The sequence below is a fragment of the Trichosurus vulpecula genome, chromosome 1 (assembly GCF_011100635.1).
Source record: "Trichosurus vulpecula isolate mTriVul1 chromosome 1, mTriVul1.pri, whole genome shotgun sequence".
Classification (NCBI taxonomy): domain Eukaryota; kingdom Metazoa; phylum Chordata; class Mammalia; order Diprotodontia; family Phalangeridae; genus Trichosurus; species Trichosurus vulpecula.
Window position 1 is genome coordinate 284,828,205 of NC_050573.1, and position 21,190 is coordinate 284,849,394.

The window sequence follows — 21,190 nt, forward strand, 5'->3', positions numbered from 1 at the left end:
ACTTGGAGACAGAGGATCTTGATTTGTGTGCTGGGTCCACTTCTTGCTAACTGTGGGATCAGGGACAAGTAACTCAGCTTCTGTAGGTCCCGGTTTCAGCATCTGTAAAGTGAAGAGGTTGGATTTGATAATAGCCTGGGTATTTCCAGCTCTAATTCTTTATTCATTAAGGAGTCACTATAAACTATTTTGAGATCCCTTCTAGGTCTTGGCAGTCTATAATGCTATGTAAATAAATGTAAATGCAATTAAATGTTTCCCTAGATTATTTAATGATAATGTAACTCATCTTTACAAAAAAAATTCACAACAATTTTGTAGCTTTGAGGAGAATCATTGTAATAAAATTCAGATTCATATTTTGTTTCAAGTTGGAAAAGAAAAGGAAAAAGGGAGGTTTTTCTGTTACTTGACTTCTAGATTTTCTAGGCTGTGGGTTGGCTCTTTGCCTTTTCCATTGTTATACCTGATACATACATGTACATATACATGTATATGCATATATATGTGTAGATAGGTATATACATGCATACGTATATGTGTATATGTGTGTGTGTTATACATACCTGTTATATACCTTCGCTATATTGGGGTTTATCTATAAACAAGTGTCAAAAAGACTTAACAGAATTTTATTTGTATTCTCCTTCAACAGAGCACAAAGGAACTAGAAGAGACTTCAGAAGTTATGATAAACCTTGGCAGGTAAATGCAAAGAAGCCAAAGAAGTCCAAGAGTGACCTTGCTGTGTCTAATATTTCTCCACCATCACCGGAATCCAAATCATGTAAGAAAGTTTGTTAACACATTTTTAATCAAAATTTACAATCAGTCTAGACCATCCACAACAACAAAGTAAAAATAATAACTGAGCCAAAACTTTTTACTTTAAATTTCTGGTCACAAATCCTAGTGAATTTTCTTTCTACATCATTTGGAATGTCAAGTAGTAATATTGGAAAGATAGGAAGAACACTGCACTTGGAATGAGAAAGACCTGGAAGGTTTGGATGTGCACTAGCCAGTTATGTTTCCTGGGACCAGTCTCTTAACCCCTTTAAGCCTCACCTTACTGATCTGGAGAAAAGGATGTAGTGATTCTTCCATTACTTATGTTCATGGATTGTCATGAATATTAAATCATATGATGTTATTCAAAGCACTTTATAAATTATAAATTGTTTAATGAATGTTATTACATGTGTATTGACAAAAATTAGAATTGATCTAAAATGTTTTATTGACAGTCTTGTAAAAATAATTACTAGCCATTTGGAGCTTGGACTAAGAAAACCTTCTAACATTTTCTACCTTGTGGTAATAGGTAAATTGGCTGTGTTGTCTACTTTAATGGAAAACAAAGAAGGCTGGGTGTGTGTGTGTGTGTGAGTGTGTGTGTGTGTGTGTGTGTGTGTGTGCATGAAAAGATAATAGAATTTTTGGGGAGGCATTTGAGGTGAGTATATAGGTGCTGTATTCTGGAAAAAAGTTGTGTTGCCTTGTGAACTTGGTCAAATTACTTAACATTCTGTGTCACAGAATCTCAGAGTTGGATAGGACCTCAAAAGCCGTCTATTTGAACCAATTCTGAAAAAAAAATTATATAAAATATTTAACAAGTAGTCACCTCCCCTTTAATAGAAAACCTCCAGCAAAGGGGAAGCAAGTTAACTTTGAAATAGCAAAGTTGATACCAAGCATAAATTGGCATCTTTTCAACTTCTACTCCTTGAATCTGGTTTAGCTTCTGGGCCCAAATATAAAAAGCATAATCCTTCTTCTGTGTGATAGCTCTTCAAAATGCCATCCTAAATTTTCTCTTCTCCATGTTGAGTATTCCCAACTCTTTCAAATAATCAGTATACATCATGGACTCAAGGCCCTCATCCTTTACTTACCCTCCTTTGGAAGCTCTCCATCTTGTCAGTGTCTGTCCTAAAATGTGACACACAAAATAAGTACGGTATTCCAAAAAGGCAGTGACCAGGGAAGAATAGGGCAGTTCTGAAAACTAGATCTCTTAGCTTTTTTGGCAATCCTGTTGATTGATATTGAGCTTGTAAATGCTTAAACCCCTAGATCATGGTTCACATTTTGTTCAAGGAAAGCTGATATTGAACCCAACTGTATGACTTTACATTTATTGTTAGGGGCATTAGATGGCACAGTAAATACAGTGCCAGGCCTAGAGTCAGGAAAACCTGATTTCAAATTGGGCCTTTGACTATGTGACCCTGGGCAAGTCACTTAACCTCTGTTTACCTCAGTTTCCTTATCTGAAAAATTAGAATAATAATAGCACCTACCTCTCAGAGTTGTCCTTAGGATAAAATGAGATAATATTTGTAAAGCACTTAGTACAGTGTCTGGCACATAGTAGGCACTATATAAATATTATTATTATTAATTATTCCTATTAACTCCTGATTATTAAAATATTCTTTAAACTGAAACACATTTAATAGAACCTATTTAGTCAGGTAATAATTATGGTGGCATTTTGTATATTTAAAGAATAAGTAGGTAGTAGTGCTCCATAAAATGGATCAAAGTTCTTTTTTAAATAAGTAGTTTTCAAAATATTTTCATATGCTTCTGGAAGGATTTTTTTTTGCAAATAATTGCCTTATTCCCTCAATCATCTGTTAGTTTGAGTAGACATTTTTATTAATCCATGTGTTTTTTAATTGTTTCTCTGAACCTATCAGTCTCTTCCTTATGAAAACAAAAACTAAAACCAACAAATCTAACAATTCATCCTCAGGAGCTGCCTGACCATCTTTAGGAAAAGCATCAATATAGTTGTTTCTGAAGATTTTTTGCATTGTATTTTATTGCCTTAGATTTGTTCCTGACTTATATTATAAAGGGAGTGGGAGGGGGATCTAAAAGCTGATAGCTAGAATGGCCAAGATGATCCACTTCTAGGAGAATAAATACAAACTAATTATGCCATCTGTAAGCTTGAAAAAAAAATACCTGCCTAGGCCTGAGCTAAATCTAAGATTGCAGATGGCATTGTTTTCATATTGGTGATTAAAAGTTCTAACATTATCTTCTTCGCCAATTTTTCCTTTTAATTTGTATAATTCTTAAAATAACAAGAACAGTATGTTAAGATATAAGGGACAACATGTTATGTCATGTCCCAGAGTTTTCAAAATCATGCTAAGAAGCTTCCCCCTTCATTTCGTAGGATTTCTTGTATCTATTCATTTTCTGAGCAAAGTTATTTGAGAATTCCCATTGCCTCTTAGGGGTCATTATGGTCTCTATTAAAAAAAAAGGTTATATCAATTGATAGAATTAGTTTGGCCCAACAGACATGCTCAAATTCCCCAAAATATGATCATACCCTGATGAAATAGAGTGATGGGTTATTTTCCTTTTAAAAAGGATTATAAAACATATTTGACAGGGATATTTTTAGCTATATGTGGTTCACAAATATCCTGAGATAAATACCAGAAAGCTGAAAAAATACAGGTGAAGCAAATTTCTTATTAATCAAAATAATCAGTATTTTATATCCTTACCGATGCTTTTATATCTGTGTATATACATATGCTCCTATATTCCAGTATTCCAGAATATTCTTTAACTGTATTCTGTCACTTTCTAACCAAACACAACAGTAACACGAACTTTTCTATATAAGAGATTGAGAAAGATACTAAGGGAATCTGGAATAGATAACTGTTTCCAGGAAACATGCTAATTCTTGTTTTGTGTGTATGTTAAAAGCTTGTCTTTCAAAACAGACTTTGATGGCACATGACAAATTAGCTACCATCTGTGGGCAAACTTAAGAAAGAAAATTAGATATTTCAGTAGTGCTGAGTGGACTATTATCCATGGAAAATTGGGAAAAGATTAAGGAATGTAATGAGGGCAGGGATACAAAACATTATTTCTTCTGTGACTGCCAGACCAGAAGGTCTATCTTCCTGTTCTTCTACCAGTCTAATGATATCCATAGGTGTAACTAGTGATTCTTGTGCCAAAGTTGAACACCACAAAATGCATCCTGGGAAAGACAAATTCACTTGAGCTTCTGGGAAAGGAAGAGAGAGACCAGAGGAGAGATCATGATTCTGGGGCATGAGGCCCATGGGTAATGTGTCCTCTGACTGTATAGGGGAAGGGACAAACCCTGGAAAACTGCTGGTTGCTGTTAGAGAAGGGAGATAGCTAGGTGGGGTTGAGAAGGAGCTCATCTGTGGTGAGGCTGAAGGGGCTTTAAAAAAAAGATAAAATTGCTAAGCATAGTTGTTTCTCTCAGTAGAATGAAAGCTAGTGTTGTGAGCACCTTCTGAATTTCAATGCCCTAGGGCAAAGTCCAAGTTACCCAGTCTTAGATATGGCTCTACTGGTATCTGTGGTAACCTAGTATTAGTTACAGTGGCAGTAGCATGAGGATCTATTCCCAGAGGTACAGACCATGTCACCTGTAAATTTACTCACAAAATTTTAACACTTATTTTTGATCCCATCATGGACCCCACCTAACAAATTAGAGATCAACATATGCAAAATTCCTCACTAGCTTAAATGGAAGAAGTGTGAAATTGCTTACTAACCAGTAACACAGTGCAGACCCCTTTTAGGTCATTTAAATACAGATATTCATTTTGGTCAATACTTGAATTTCCTTTTAGGCATGAATTCCTCTTTATTTGTTCAGTTACATAGCTTTATTCTATTAATTGTCTTTGTGACTTTCCCCCACTACTATTTAATCTCCTCATCCCACAGAGCAGTATTTTTTTTATGTTGAGCCCTAGGTCAGTGACTTTATGATGATGAATTTATTGTATCATTATATAGCATGTTTGTAGAATGATCGATTAAATATCAATTTTTTAAAAATACTTAGTGCCAAGGTCAGTGGAGCATCCTAAGTGGAACTGGCGGATCAAACCAGAAAGCCACGACTTTGATGAATTAAATCACATCCTTCAAGAGAGCAAGAAGCTGGGGAAAGCCCTTGAGAATCTTTCTAGAAGTAAGTTCATTTATTTTGATTATAATATGATTCTCTAACCAATTCCAAAAACATAAGACATTTACTGATAGTGTCAGTAAAGCATTTTTTCCACTTAATTATGATTTCTCCTCCACTAATGTCCTACTTTGATTTGTGAACCTGACATGGAGGTGATCATGGGTTTTCAAAAGCTAAACCACGAGACTGATAGCTTTTACACAACTGGAAATAGCTTCAGTGTATAAGTACATTAACAGCCATATGTCTTTCAAACAAAATCAAAATTTAGAGAGGCTAGAGACCAGAATTTTGGGCTCCAGGCAATGTACTTTTTTTGCCCTAGCAATTTACAAAAGATATCTGGTAAACTGTGTAGGACTCTATATGCTTTAACAGAAAAGAATGTGATTTCACTGGTGGAAGGAAGAGGGAATTATTGTTGTTGTTGTTCAGTGGTTTTCATTAGTGTTCAACTCTGCAGGAGCCCATTTGAGGTTTTCTTGGCAAAGTTACTCCAGTGGTTTGCCATTTCCTTCTCCAACTCATTTTACAGATGAAGAAACTGAGGCAAACAGGGTTAAGTGACTTGCCCAGGGTCACACAGCTAGTTAGCGTCTGAGGCCAGATTTGAACTCAGGAAGATGAGTTCACAAATATCAGTCTCAAAATGCTACTTGGGGCAGTGGGAGGATTAAAGACTTGCCCAGGACAAGTTTATGTCAAATGTAGGATTTGAACCCAGTTTATCCTAAATCTGAGACTGGCTCTCTAGACATTGACAGTCTGCCTCAGAGTAAGTACTCATATCATTTATATGAAAAACCTGTGAAATATTGAAGCAATTATCATTTCTAAGATAGGCTCGTCAATTCTTAGAGCATATGTAGAAAGAACTGGTAAATTGTCCATGTAACATGAATTTGTTGATATCACAGAGTGGGGAAAAAAACAAAGCTGCAAAAATCCTATTTTGGATAGAGTCCCCTACATTCTTCAAGAATTTCCTGCTACAGTCTTAAACTCTGGACAAGGAGGTGTCTCAAAGCTCTCTTTCTAGGCAAGTCACTTAACTTTTTTGCCTCAGTTTCTTCAAACTGTCAAATGGGGATAATAATGGAACCTACCTTGCAGGGTTGTTGTGAAGATCAAATGAGATAATATTTTTACAGTGCTTAGCCCAGTGTGTAGAACATAGTAGAAACTTTTGTTGTTCCGTTGTTAATTCAGTCATGGCAGACAGTGGCCTCAAAGATACTTGAGTGGTTTGCCATTTTCTTCTCCATCTCATTTTACAGATGAGGAAACTAAAGCAAACAGGGCTTAGTGACTTACCCAGGGTCCCATAGCTAATAAGTATCTGAGGCAAGATTAGAATTCAGTTTTTCAAGTGCTCTATCCACTGTGCAACCTACCTGCCTGTAGTAAGCGATATATCAATGTTTATTCCCTCCCGGCCCCAATCAAATATGTGTGTGCACACACAAATTTCCACTTCCTCAAAAGAATATCCCATCCTGAAAGATTACAATCCAAATATAAACGTTCCACTGTCCTTGATAGTAAAAAGTGCTCATTAAAAAACCTAGATGGAGCTTTTATATTGTTGTTGTTTGTTTCCACTTTATTTTTTTTGTCCCTCCAGTTTCATACTCCTAAAATGAAATAATTGCCTAAGCTTAGTTGGGCCTTTTGCCAAACTTTTTTTAAACCAGTTTTATTCTTTCCATTGTGTAATCATATTTTATGAGGTGGTACTGTTCATAATATTCCACTATTTTTTGCAGTAAGAATTCACAAATGTGTATACATTCTAACTGGAGCTGCTCAGAAAGCAGCTGGAATGGCCCAAATATATACAGATGAGGCCTATGCCAGATGCAACACAATTTTGAAGACCTTGAAGGAATCTTTCTTAAGATATCTGAAGGGTAGCAAGTTATCAAAAGCATGGGAAATACCTTATACCTTATTAAAACCAAAAAATTGGCACCCAAGAGAGCATCCATAACTATTGAGTGCTCTGCTGTATTTACAATGCTTAGAAATGTTTTGTAAGATTAATTTATACATTTATCAGGGGAATCCTTGATGAGAGTATTGAGATACCCCACATATTTATAGATTCTCCATAGGTTATGAGGTCTTTTTGCTTGTGGATAGCTTTATTCTGATTGCTTCAACCCAGGAACATTTCAGAGCCCCCTAAATGAGATTCATAATCATAGGATTTGAGAGGTGAAGGCAGTGACTATTTAGTCCAACCCATAGATGAAAGAAATCCCTACTGTAGCATAACCAAGAAGTGGTCTTCTATCTTCTCTTAAAATACCACAAAGAAGAACAACAGCAAAAAAATAAAGACGGAAGGAAGGAAGGAAGGAAGAAAGGAAGGAAGGAAGTTACTCTGCTAAATGTTAAACATTCAGTTGATCAACTACAGGTCTCTGGGATTCTTCACAGGGGACTCCTGCATTACTGACAATGAGATAATCATAGTAATAATAATAATAACAATAATAATAACTATTTTATACAGCATTTAAGGTTCATAAGTCACTTTGCAAATATTCTTGTTTGATCCTCATAACCCTGGGTGGTAGATGGTATTATTATTTTCATTTCACAGTTGAAGAAACTGAGGCAGATAGAGGTTAAGTGACTTACCCAAGTAAGTTTCTGAGATTAGGTTTCAACTCAGGTTTTCCTGACTCCACGCCCAAGCTCTACCCATTAGATGCCTCAACAGCTACTACACTTTGAATTTAGCCATCCAACCAGTTCTTAATCCATTAAAATGAATTCTTGTCTAGCCCATATCTCTCCACACTCTCCACAAAAAGTATGAAATATTTCATCAAAAGCTTGGCTAAATATATAGGTGAGCTCTATCCAGAGCATTATTCTCATCTACAAATTTACTTAATTTTGACAAAGAAGGGAATGAGATTAACCTGGCATGACTTGTTCTTAATGAAGGCTTATTAGTTCTTTGAAATCACCACTTCCCTTTCCAGATGTTCACCAACTAGAATTTCCTCAGGAATCAAACTCAAACCCACTGGCCTATAGTTTTCAAATTCTGTTCTCTTTCATTTTTTTTTTTAAATTGGAACAATATTTGCCCTTCTCTAGTCTTTCTCTTTCACAGTCATTCAAATATCCCTGACAGTGTGCCAGCAATCACATCTGTCAGTTCTTAGAGTACCTGAGGCATGGGGGTGGGGTTGTGGCTCTTCTTGGCTAATTGATGTGAATTCATTAAGGGCAGAGCCGACAGCAGCAGCTAGGTGGCACAGTTGATAAAGTGATAAAGTCAGGAAGACCACCGGAGTCAACTTCTTCCTCAGCCATTTACTATCTGTGTGAGTTTGGATGACCCCTTTGACCTCTCTCAGCCTTAGTTCCCTCATCTGTAAAATAAGGAAAATAGCACCCACTTTGGAGGGTTGCTGTGAGGATCAAATGAGATGTTTACATATATGCAAAGTGCTTTGAAGATCTTAAAACATTATATAAATGTTATCATCACCATCATCATCTTGGTTATCAACACCTTGTTAGTTTTCACTGTTGTTGTGGCTGCTGTTCTATTTCCATTATGGAGGACATTCCAAATGGCAAAGAAAAGACAAGATAACAATTTAACAGTTCTGCCTTATCTCTGTTTTCAGTTATCGCTGCCCCATGTATCCCAGCCAAATGTCTTGTTCTTTCCCTTTCCTTCAAATACCACCACCAACAAGAACAGCAAAGTCTTTTTGGTAGTCCTCAGCATGAATTGCCAGCTCTAGCTCACTCTGAGCTACAGGATTCTTGGCACCTTTTAGAGAACTTTCCGTATTCATTTATGTCTCTCATCTGGTCTTACTCCCATCTTCTGTGCATTTATTTTCTTTAAATCTAAGTTGTTTGCAGAATTCTCTGCGCATCCACATTCATCTCCTTAGACAAATCCTGTTTGTTCTCTTCACTGGAGTTGTTTCCCTTAGCGTCTTTAAGATTATTACATTCTCCAACATCTCCCAGCTCCTGCGCTGAACATCCTGTAGCATTTTAGTCCGTGGAATCCTACTTGTCTTTCCTCTGAACTCTGTGACATCTCCTTTCCCCAGATGTAGTGTGCATGTCAGACTATGCCTAGATGTCCTCTCCTCTTTGCAGACTCAGATGGAATGTTCTCCAATTTGTTCAAACAAGTAATTTGCTTTGTTCTGTAATTGTTCCATGTACCTTTATTTACTTACCTTGCCTTGCCTTGCTAATATTTTCTTGTCTTTACCCTTCTTGTGGCTGCTTCTTCTGGTTCTGTTCCCTGTTCGTCCTCAATTCTTTTAGCTCTTCCTTAATTGTCCTTCACCTTGCCCTTTTTACAACTCAGAAGTAGAATTTGAGTCAGTATCTGGTCCTGAATTTAATTCTCCATCAAATTTTCCTTATCTTCCCTGATATTTTGCCCAGTCTCTCTACTCTGAGTTTAACCTCTAACCTACTTAACTAGCCCAAATACTTTGAGATCACCAGCAGAATTTCCTTCTTCTTATTTTATTTATCTTGAGTCCTTCTCTCTTCTCATCTCTCCAAAGTCAGAAGAAGTAAGAAACTCTGGGGTTTGGGCCCAGACTATGATATGCAATTTTGGACAATCTGTAGAGTTTGTCTTTCAATGTATCTTGGATACACATTGCAAATGCATAATGAATTGCATCCACATGTCCCCAAAATCAAACAAGAGGAACAAAACAAGTTGGATAACTTTAAAAAATTGTGAATTGCCAAATTCTTTTAATGATCCTAATCCCTGAATCAAAGATCCATGTTTTTAACACAAATTTCTTTCAGTGACAATGTGCAGCTGAAAGTGTTGCAACATTCTGGACCTTGAGGAATCAAGGTTTAGGATTACCAAAAGTACAACAGAGAAAGGAATGGTGGGTACAACTTGGTTGCAATTCCTTACAAATAAGGAATTATGAAGGACAAGCAGTACAAATAACATAATAAAAGAAATATGTGATCCAAAAAAAATTCTAGGTTGATCAAGTGGCAAGAGTAAATGATGTATAAAAAGACAGCCCATGTACTTCATTGATATCGTTATGTTTTCCAGAAAACTTTGTGGCACACTGGGTAAGCCTCAGATGTCAACTTGTTGTAGGACATAGGTTAAGATTGTGCAGGATTGGTGGATGTAGATGGTTTAGGATTGCATTGATGGAGGGAATACTCATTGGTGAGATCATAATTCCATTGGAGTATGCTTACAGAGATTATACATGTATATACATGTGTGTTAATATGTATACATATATAAACATACATGTGTAATATATGTGTATATGTACCATATCTGTGCATAAACAGTTTTCTGTGTGTGCATATATGCATACATATATATGTATAGACATATATGTATATACGTGTAAAAACACATATCCCCTGCAGGTTTCCAGTGGATTGAGATCTATGCCATTGATTGGGTACCAACAATGCCTAGTAAAGCACTTAAATAATATATTTAATATATGTCCTCCTCTCTCAATACCTAAAAATACATACTAATTTTAAGTTAATCACACCTAGAAACTTCCATAATAATTTCAAGACACTAATGGTTTTAGGTTAGTGAATTAATAAAATCGTTTAAATGAGATGTAGCTTTTGCTTGGAACTTTTCAAGATTTTGAATGATTGTTGATTAGATAAACCTAGAAGCAATTTTAAAGTTCCAGCGAATAAAGTGGGCATGAGTTCTGTGAAGGCACAACACATAATCACTTCAATAGGACATTTTTGCATAATTAATGTTTTGAATGTTTTTTTTTCTCAAATCACTTGCAAAATTTACAAGATTCTAAGTTTTGTGGTAAACCTCTCCTTGTAGATCTGTGTGGTTTTCACACCTTATACATTTAAGTGCCCTATAAAAGGGTTCTTTTGTTATTAGAGTAATTAAATCAACCTGTATGGGGTTCAGATAGAGGCATGCTGACCACGTCTGTGATGAATAATGCTATAGGAGTTTGCAGGGTGTTTCCATGTAATACTAAAATAATTCTATCTGTGAAGTCTAGGCTGTCTTCAGCATAATATAATGCCTCAGCTTCTTTTTTATCTCCCCTAGATCTTGGCATATATTGAGTACATGTAGATGCTCAATACATTCTTGCTAAATAAATTACATGGTTCACTGTTACACAGATGTAACTGTATTTTGGATTATAACTTCTCCTTTGATTTTGATATTTAGAAAGGGAGGGAGCTCATGTCTAGTGACTTTTCATTTTCTCACGAAAGTCTGAGGAGAGATTATTTGCTGATTTTATAGAAAGAAAGAAGGTTGTATTGAAGGGTGTAAAGAGAGTGGAAAAGCTTTGGAAAAATCATATACAGAAAAAGAGCTTGCTATAACACAGTGGCAGTTTGGCATATTAGATAAATCACTGACCTTGGAGTCAGAAAGCCAGTCTTGTCTCTGACATTTACTCCTTTGGGACCTTGGACAAGTCACTTAACTCTAGTTGTCACCTTTGTCTTTCTTTGCTAACCCTATTAGCTAACACTAGATCTGATCCTGAACTCAGTAAACTGAGACTGGCTATTACAAGCAGGTTGCAATCAATGTTGGTGGAGGAAGTTACAATACTAACAATAACAAAGTCTCAGGTCCTTGATTTGACATAATATAATTAACCTGAAAGGTTTGTGTCCATTTAAAGATGTTCTTAAAAGTTCTTTCACCCCCAAGTTTCCAAAATTGATTTTATCTACAAAGGCAGCTAGTTAGTGCAGTAAATAATGCACAAGAAGTCAGGAAGACCTGAGTTCAAACCCAGCCTCAGACATTTAAGTATAATATTGGGCAAGTCACTCGGCCACTCTGTGCCTCAATTTCTTTATCTCTGATATAAGGATAATAATACTCCCTGCCTCACATGGTTATTGTGAAAATAAAATGAGGTAATATTTGTAAAACATTTTATAGACTTTAAAGTTCTATGTAAATGCAATTATTATAATAGTCAATTGATAAATTTATTTTGTTGCTTTTTTTTTTCATTTTCAATGAATTGACATTCAACTAGTTTGACAGTATAGTTGATCTATTCCCACTGTGATATGCATGAGATTGAGATGAAGCTTTGAAAGTGTCCATATCCCAGAAAGTTAATAAAGTTCTGCTTCGGGCATGTCAGAAGATAATTTCACTGTTCACATACTCTGAACCAGCAGCATTCAATAGAGTGTGAAAGTAAACCTAGCTTTAAATGTGCTTAATAAACTTCTGAAGATTAACTTACTGATAGCCTGAGTTCACCCAGTAAGGGGGCAGCTGGGCCTTTGCCCAAATGCCTCTACTTTGCTTGCTGAGAAATTTATGCTGCTCTAGCTACTTAAGAACTTCTCTCAGTTGTGTGCAGGTTAAATTTAACATTATCCAAAAGGGGTTTCATTCCTGCTTCAAATAAAAATAAGCTGGTTTAGTCAGAAAAGGAATCTAGACTATGAGAGCCCTAACATGGGAAGGCATGAGGTGTTGGAGTTGTAGAATATAGTTTCCCTACCAAAAATAAAGGAAGAGTAGAAGCCAGGTTTTTCCCCCACAATGGGTAACAGGTTGCCATGGTAGCAGCATTAAAAAATAGTTAATCCTTATTACCAGGAAAATGCCATGATGTAAGACTATGTTTACACAGATGATGGGAGACCCCATATTCTCAATCTCTCTCCTCTCCTTTCCTCTCTTTTCCTTCTCCTTCTCTTTCTCCCCTCTCCCTCCTCCTCCTCCTCCTCCTTTCTCTCTCTCTCTCTCCATCTCTCTCTTCCTTTCTTCATTCTTCCCTCTGTATATAAATGCATATATATGGAATATATAATATATATGAAATATAGGCTCCTCTGTGTAAACCTGACATGTCAATATATGATATATACGCATGCATACACATTTGTATATATGTATATGATATATACATATGTGATATATGTATAGATAGACACATGTATGTATAAACACATATCTCTTCCTGAGACTCCCACAAAACTAAGGTGTTAGGGGTAAGCATCTCATTAAAAACATATTGCCTAGGAAGCATGGACTTTCTGGCTGATATCAGTAATCCCAGAAGAAAAATAATTCCATGTTACAGAGGAAAGAATGTTAGATTTGGAGACAGAGGACCTGAGTTTGAATTCTGACTCTTGTTTATTTGTTCTGTTACCTTGGGTGAGTCACGTCTCTAATCAGCTTTACTTTCCTAAACTGCAAAATGAAGAAGTTGGACTGTGTTACTAGAGCTCATTCTAACTCTAAATCTTTGAGCCTATGATTTTGTAAAAGTAATACTTAGGCTTCAAGAGAGAGAGTAATTACCAGAATAACTTGGGAAACCTGTGGCCATAGTGGCAGGAGCTGTATGAATCCATGTCCTCTAGTAAGTACAAAACCAGGACCCTTAACCCTGAAAGAGTCATAGATCATAGATCATAAGTCATAGATATAAAACTGAAAGCTACCTTATAGGCCACCTATTACAATCTCCTCATTTGACAAATTAGCAAATTGAAGCCCAAGGAAGTTAAGTGAATTGTCCAGATTCACGCAGGTAGTAATCATCAGTGCCAGGATTTGAACCTTCATCCTATGACATCAAATCAATGCTCTTTCCATTATGGCAATGCCTAAAATAATCAGCTTGAGGGTATACCAGAGGTTTAAAAGGTACCTCAAGAAAAGCAGTTCTCAAAGTGTGGTCCAAGGACCCCTAGAGTCTTCCAAGGCTCTTTCAAGGGATCCACAGGGTCAAAGCTATTTTCATAATAATATTAACGTTTTATTTGCCTATTAAAATATTCCCCCCATTTCCAACCATGTACCTGCAGGAGGTTGGAATTTCTTCATTTGCTTCAATTAAAACTACATATCAAAACTGGCTAAATGCAGAAGCGGATATTAGAATCCAGCTGTATTCTATTAAGCTAGATAGTAAAGGTATTTGCAAAAAAAAGTAAAACAATAGCACCCTTCTCTGTATTCTTTTGTTTTAGAAAATGTAGCTTTTTCATAAAATGTTATTTATGTTAACATGGGATGGATTTATTGTTGTTATTTTCAAATGAATTAATAAAGTAGTATTTTAAAATTCTGTCAATTTTTATTTCAAACATGGTAAACTCAGATAAGTATAATCCAGCCAGTCAGTAAATAAACAATTCTTCCCAGTTCTGACCTCTGCATCCAAATAGAACAAGTCTAATTCCATCCCCAGTATATCATTTCAAATATAGGAAGGTCACTATCACATTCCTCTCATTTTCTTTTATTCAGGAACCATATCAGGTTCCTACAACTAATTCTGCTTTGGTCTTGGGGCTTTAACCATTCTGGTTTTCCTCTTCTGAATGCCCCTCTCCCTAGCTTGTCAATGTTCTTAGCAAAATGTGGTACTCATAACTCAGGACCATCTTCCAAATGTGATCTGAGAAGAGTTCAGAGTGCTACAAAACTATTGCCTCATTCATTCTGTGTACTATGCTTCTGTTAAATATTTCCAATGATTCCATCAGTTTTTCGATTTCTTTCTTTTAAAGTAGACCGCTGATCCATATTGAGCTTGTAGTCAACTAAAGAACTGACATATTTTTCAGAAGATATGTCAACTCACATTGTCCCTATTTTAAGTGATTGTTTTGGGATAAATGGAAAAGGAAGTTATAATCATGGAGTTGACATGGATTCATCAAGAAAAGATTATACTAACTTAAACTAATTTCCTTTTTGATAGACGAGTAGAGCAGGGAAATGTAGAATCAATTAGACTGGCCTAATCCTGTGGGGTTTTTTGGTCACTTTCATGGAAACATAGACTGACTCCAACCAGACCTTTCGCCTCCATTATTTGCAACAGAGAAGGTACTTTTACAAGGTCACCACTTCATACTTTCCCATTTTATTATTATCTTAGCCCATGTACCCTTATGGAAAGAACCTGAGTTTTTGTGTTTTTTTTTTAAATTTTCAGAACAGCTTTCTTACTTCTCCATTCTACCTCTTCAATGTCATTGATGTTTGATCTTAGGGAAGTCACTTAACCCCTTTGATCTTCAGATTTCTCGTCTATAAATTGAAAGTGTTGGACTAGATGAATTCTGAGACCCCTTCCTATTTTACTTTGATGATCTTATGATGAGAATGATTTGTTTGCATTTCCAAATTTCATTTTTGAGACTTCCATCCCTCCTGGGCAGGCTTACTCTATAATCAGACCATAGGATGTTGCTTATCTTTATTTCTGAACCCTTTGAAATCTGTTATCTTAAAATCTAGTGTCCATGTCAGGCTATGTCTAGTTTCCTACTCCTCCATCACAAATGATAACATGGAATGGTCACTTCCCTCTCTCCACGTCCTGCTCCCTACATAAGTTCCCAGTGTCTGTACTTCAACAACCCATTTCTGGTTGGTAAGAATCATGTCTAGAAAAAAGTAATTTTCTCCACTTTTCAAGAGATCAAATTATCTTTAAAACCAACCACCTGTACATTTGGCACAGCTAGAGTGCAAGCAAGTGTGTCAGTCGGTGACGTTTCTCATTGGTTTCAATCATGTCTCCCTGACAGCTTTGCAAAGTACTATGTCAAACAGAATGTTAGATGAATATGAGACCACAGAAATAATTCAGTCCATAGGTGTCACTTATAAGGGAACAAATGGAGGTACAGACAATTTAAGCTGGAGTCATAGGAGTGCAGTGTTGAGAGTGTTAGATTGGGAGTCACAGGGCCTGGATTTAGATACTGGTTTTGACACTTAACTACCTGTGACACCTGAGACTGAGAACATGACCTTTCTGGGCCTCAGTTTCTTCCAATTAAAATGAAAGACTAAATTTGAAGATGTTTTTTATGTCTAAATTTGTCATTCTATGGGTTTCTTGCTTAAGGTCAAGGTTCAGAGGTTTGGTAAGTGGAAGTTTTAGGAAAAGAACCAAAGTCGTCTGAAACTTGGTTCAGTGCTCAAACAGTACATCACACAGTCTCTTCTAAAGCAGAGGTGATACAATCTTTTTCTGCCATATCATAAACTGAATAAACAATAAACAAGTTTAATACTTACCAAATGTAGCGTAACATCCTTTGTTGTTCAGTCATTTTTCTGTTGTGTCCTACTCTTTGTATCCCCATTTGGGGTTTTCTTGGCAAAGATACTGGGGTGGTTTGGCATTTCCTTCTCTAGTTCATTTTACAAATGAGGAAACTGAGATGAACAGGGTTAAGTGATTTGCCCAGGGTCACACAACTAGTAAGTGGTGTCTGAGGTCAGATTTGAACTCAGGAAGATGAATCATCCTGACTCCACCCCCAGCACTCTGTCTACTGCACCACCTAGCTGCCCCAGCACACCATTATAGATACTAAGAAAAACAAAGGGATAAAGAAGACCTTAACACCCATAGGAGTTAAAGTAATAATATAATTTTAGAACTTCCAGGGATCGTAAAGATCAAAAAAACTGAAGAAAAATGAGGTTAAGTGAATTATCCAAAGTTATACTCTTTCATGACAGACCAAGGACTAGAACCCTGGTACCCTCACTCTTGCTGGGACATAAACTTCAGAAGATAATTGAACACTTCGTGAATGTGCTGTTTTTCTTCACTGTGACAGACCACTAATTACTTGTCCCATCTAGGGTTTTACCTTGCCCCACCCCCACCCCCTTGTTAATATTTGATTGTTCTAGACTGCCTGAGCTCTATAGTCTTCCAACTAGGTGCTCTCTCATTCAATTCCATCATTCCTTTGGCCTTTTACAAGGCTTTCTGTGTAAATCCTCAAGACTCATCTATTTACTTTTAAAAATTTTGTTCCTAAACTACAGCTTATGCAGAAAATGTTATAGACACCTGCTGATTTGACACACTAAAATTTCATGCTGTCCAACTTCAGCTGAAAACTTATACTGCTTTCTGCTCATTTTTTGTTTACCTTTGTGGGATCCCTAGCATTACACTCTCTTTGAATTCCTGTTGCCATTCCTTTTCATATACTACATTACCATGGTGAGGCATATATATATATATATATATATATATATATATATATATATATATATATATATATATATATACACATACACAAACACATGTTTTTATATATATATTGCACTAATAGGTCATTAGATCCACCATGTCTTTCTTCTACATGATTTATAGCAATATTTCCTCCATTATGTTCTTATGCAATTTATTTTTTTAATCTAAATGTCAGATTTTCTCTAATAATCCTCTTCCTGCTTGCTTGCTCCAGTGCTAATCTGACCTGTACATTTGAAATGAATGAACAAAGACATATAGTTGATATCCAAGATAATAAAGGGATATTATGAGATTTTCTAGCTGCCCTTGATGAATTTAAACACCCTGCCCCAGATGAACCACGTCCTTGGGTACTGAAATAACTGACAGATATGCTTCCTGAGCCACAGTCAGAGATATTTGAAAGATCAAGGACAATGATCTCATGGGAGGATGACCAAGGAAGAGCAAATGTTGTCCTGGCTTTCACGAAGAGGAAGAGAAGAGAATCTATAGAATTTGTTAGTGAACTCAACTTTCTCACCGCCTAGTCCTTAAATCTTATGACCCAATTTTATTATAAGTGTTCCTTTAAAGGTCAATAACAACTGTTGCCAAACCCAACAGCTTTATGCTGCCTTTCTCCCCACAGACAATGTAATCAGGTCTTGTCTATCTTCCCTTTGTCATGGTGTTGTCTTTCCTTCCTACTGCCATTACCCAGTGAGAAGATACCACTTCAAATCTAGACCACTGCAGTGTTCTTCCAGATGGTCTCCCTGACTTCATTCTCTCCTCCTTTCAATTCATTCTTTACACTATCCACCCAGACAAATCTTCCCAAAATACTGCTTTTGTTGTATTAATTCTCTTTTCAAATAAATGTAGAGACCCCTTTACCTATTGAATAAAATCCAAGAGACTTATTCTGGCATTCAAAGCTTTCTACAACCTGGTCTCAACCTTCTTGACCACCCATTACTTGCTACACAAGTCCTCTGTACCAAACAGGCTGCCTTACTTGCTATTACCGAGCTTCACTCTTGAGAAATAGGCTTTTGAATTGCCATGAAGAATTTAGTCATTGCTGCCTTCATCATATGATAATAGGGGGATCATTTTGTATAAACCAGGTAGTCTTTTGTCTTATAAATCAGCTGGGGATGGGCTTTCAATGAGTTACTATGTCAGAGGTAGGCTAGGTAGGTAGATTAAATGTCCACCTACCTTCCGGGAATAAGATGGTGTTCTTTGCTATGGACTTCAAGAGGGGGTATACGATTGGGGTGGCCCTTTAGGCAGATGCGCAAATACCAGATGGAAATTCAAGTGTGGAGAGGACTATTATTGTATATTAGGTAGGTTAGGGCTGGCCGCTTGCTAAAAGTATCTAGACAAACTAAAAATATGGACTGAATTTAATAAGCGAAGTAAATAAGGATAAATGCAAAGGAAAATAATAGGTAAATGGGAGTAAAGTATCAATATATATTAAAATATAATCTCATATGAGGAAATCAAAGAAATATAGGGAAGATATCATTTGGGAGAAGATCAAAGAAATTGTAAAAAGAAATGATAGTGTCATCACAGTAAACTGCATACCACCTGGACAAAAAAAAGAATCCTGGCACAGAGACATGATATAGTAGTCACAGGGGACTTCAATGATCCAGACATCTGCTGGAGCTTGTTCTATGCCAATTTTTATGTGTCTTAATGATAATTGTGTCCTTCAAAACTCAAAAAGGAAAAACAAGACATTCTGTTCTATATTAATCAGTAAAAAAAGAATTTATGAAGTACCTACTATGCACTAGGTACTGAGGATACAAAGGGAAGAAAATGAAATAGTTCCTGCCCTCAAAGAGCAGTCTCTCCCTCTAATGGGAGAGACATCATGTTTATATATAAGTCATATACAAAGTAGAGGTAAGATAAGTTTCCAAGAAAAAAAGCAGTAACTGAAGGGATCCAGAAATACTTCATGTGGGAGGTGTGCTTGAGCTGAGCCTTTATGAAAACTAGGGCTTCTAAGATGTGGAAGTGAGGAAGGAATGCATTCTACACATTGGGAACAGCCAGTGCAAAGGTAAAAAATTGAAGGAGAGTAAAAAAGGCCAGTTTGGCTGAACCATAGTGTGGATTAAAAGGAGGGATGTATAATAGTACTGGAAAACTTATTTTTTATCCAAGAAGTGATAGGGAACCACTGGAATTTATTGAACAGAGAAGCAAGATGGTCAGAATAGCACTGTAGGAAAAACACTCTGGTGCTTGGGCAAATGATAGACTAGAATAAAGAGGGGCCTAAGGAAGGGAGACCAACTAAGAAGTTATTCACATAATTCAAGCAAAAATTTATGACATGTCGATGAATGAATAGGAATGGGGAAGGAAGACGAAAGATATTATGGGACTTTATAGTACTGTAAGAGATGAACCAAACTTTTGTTTCCACAGAAAATATGTCATATACTAGAAAATCTTGTATTTGCTGGGGAAGGCAGGAAAATGAAGGGATTAGACATCATGTTTATATCATGATGGAAATGTTGATTAACACCTCACTGGATAGGATGCAGGTGCCTGCTTATCAGCCTATATATAGACAAACAACTCCTTCCTTGTACTTTGGATAAAATCCACAACTCCAAAAGCCAAAGAAGAATTTCATTCTACTGTTTTGAATGTTAGGACTCTTCTTATGTTAATGGTGAAGGAAACATAAAACATCCTGGGTTTGGCCTTTTATCAATTAAGGAGATTCCTTTAAAAGAATTTATAACATGTCATTCTATAAGGAAAATGAGGAATGTGTCAGGAGTGGAGAATCAAGTGGGGTTGGGGTTTAGATATTTTTCAGATAGGCTGTGAACTCTGAAGTGCCTATCCAATGGGAGGCAGGTGGGAAATTCAAATTGAGAACAGTATAAAAAAGCTTGCATTTGTCTGAGCAAACGTACTCCATTAGAGAGTTATCCATTTATTCAGAAAGAATAAATGTAAAATAAATATAATGAAAACTTTCCTGGCTTCACAACGAGTATTGTTCTTTCTAAAGTGAGCATGTTTCTCGCAGTACTAAGCAAATTATTGAACATTGGGAGAATGGCTGAGGGAGAATGAAAAGTTAAAGATAAATCCAAGACTATAGACCTTGGTGACTAGAAGGAGAATGATAAGCTCATCAAAAGCATGGAATTTAGTAACATAAAGGGGGGGGGGCTTTTACAAAGTCTTGGGATATCCCCATAATTTGTACACATTGTCAAGGCACAGAGACTGAGGAGCAATCAAACAAGAAAGGGGAAGACAAGGAGGAGGAGGAGAGGAAGAGAAGGAGAAAGTTTAGGAAAGGCTAGCTGGGTCAAATAAGTCACCTAATTTCTTTAAGCCTCAGTTTACATATCTGTAAAACAGGAAAAAAAAACTTCTGCCAATTAACTCACATGGTCATTATAAAGAAAGTGTTTCATAAACCTTAAAGTACTACATGAATGTATTTTTATTATCTGTCCAAATAAACAAACACATTCTCGAGAGCTCTGACACATTGTCTTGAAAACTCTCCTGCTCCTGCTTATTCCTTCGAGCACATATAACAATGCCTTGGACATAGGCAGTACTATGAATTATTTTGAGTAGTAGTTTTCTACTATTCATCAGTAAGTATTCATTGATTTTAGAAGCACAGAATGTCAGAGATGGAGAAGAGCTCAGTAGCCATACAGTCTAACCCCAATCTGAAAAAGAATCTTCACTACAACACACCCAACCTGTGGTCATCTAGCATTTAATTGATGGTATCTAATAAGGAAAAACTCATGACTTTCCAAGGCAGCCCATTCTACCTATGAATAGCTCTAATATTTAGGAAGTTTTTTTCCATATACCCTATCATAAATTTGGTTTTTGTTACATACACATTTGTTCCTAGTTTTGCCCCCTTGGGTTAAACAGGAAGAAGACTAATCCCTCTGCCACATAGATGAAGATAGCTAAGAGTCTGACTCTGTCTCCTTTTCTCCAGATTAAGACCTGGAAAACAATTTGGAATTATACACAGTTATTAAACAGTGGATGCCACTTGAGACAGCTATACCTCTACTAGGTCTATGCTCAAAAA

At 36.4% G+C, this 21,190-nt stretch overlaps 1 protein-coding gene across 1 annotated transcript in view; it reads left to right on the forward strand.

The window, feature by feature from the left end:
* Window positions 1–21,190, forward strand: part of C1H8orf34 (chromosome 1 C8orf34 homolog) — a 390,966-nt gene that overhangs the window by 82,359 nt on the left and 287,417 nt on the right. The window contains exons 3-4 of the mRNA XM_036760505.1: window positions 656–787; window positions 4,877–5,005. Of these exons, the coding sequence (XP_036616400.1) occupies window positions 656–787; window positions 4,877–5,005 (261 nt within the window). The remainder of the gene's footprint in view (window positions 1–655; window positions 788–4,876; window positions 5,006–21,190) is intronic.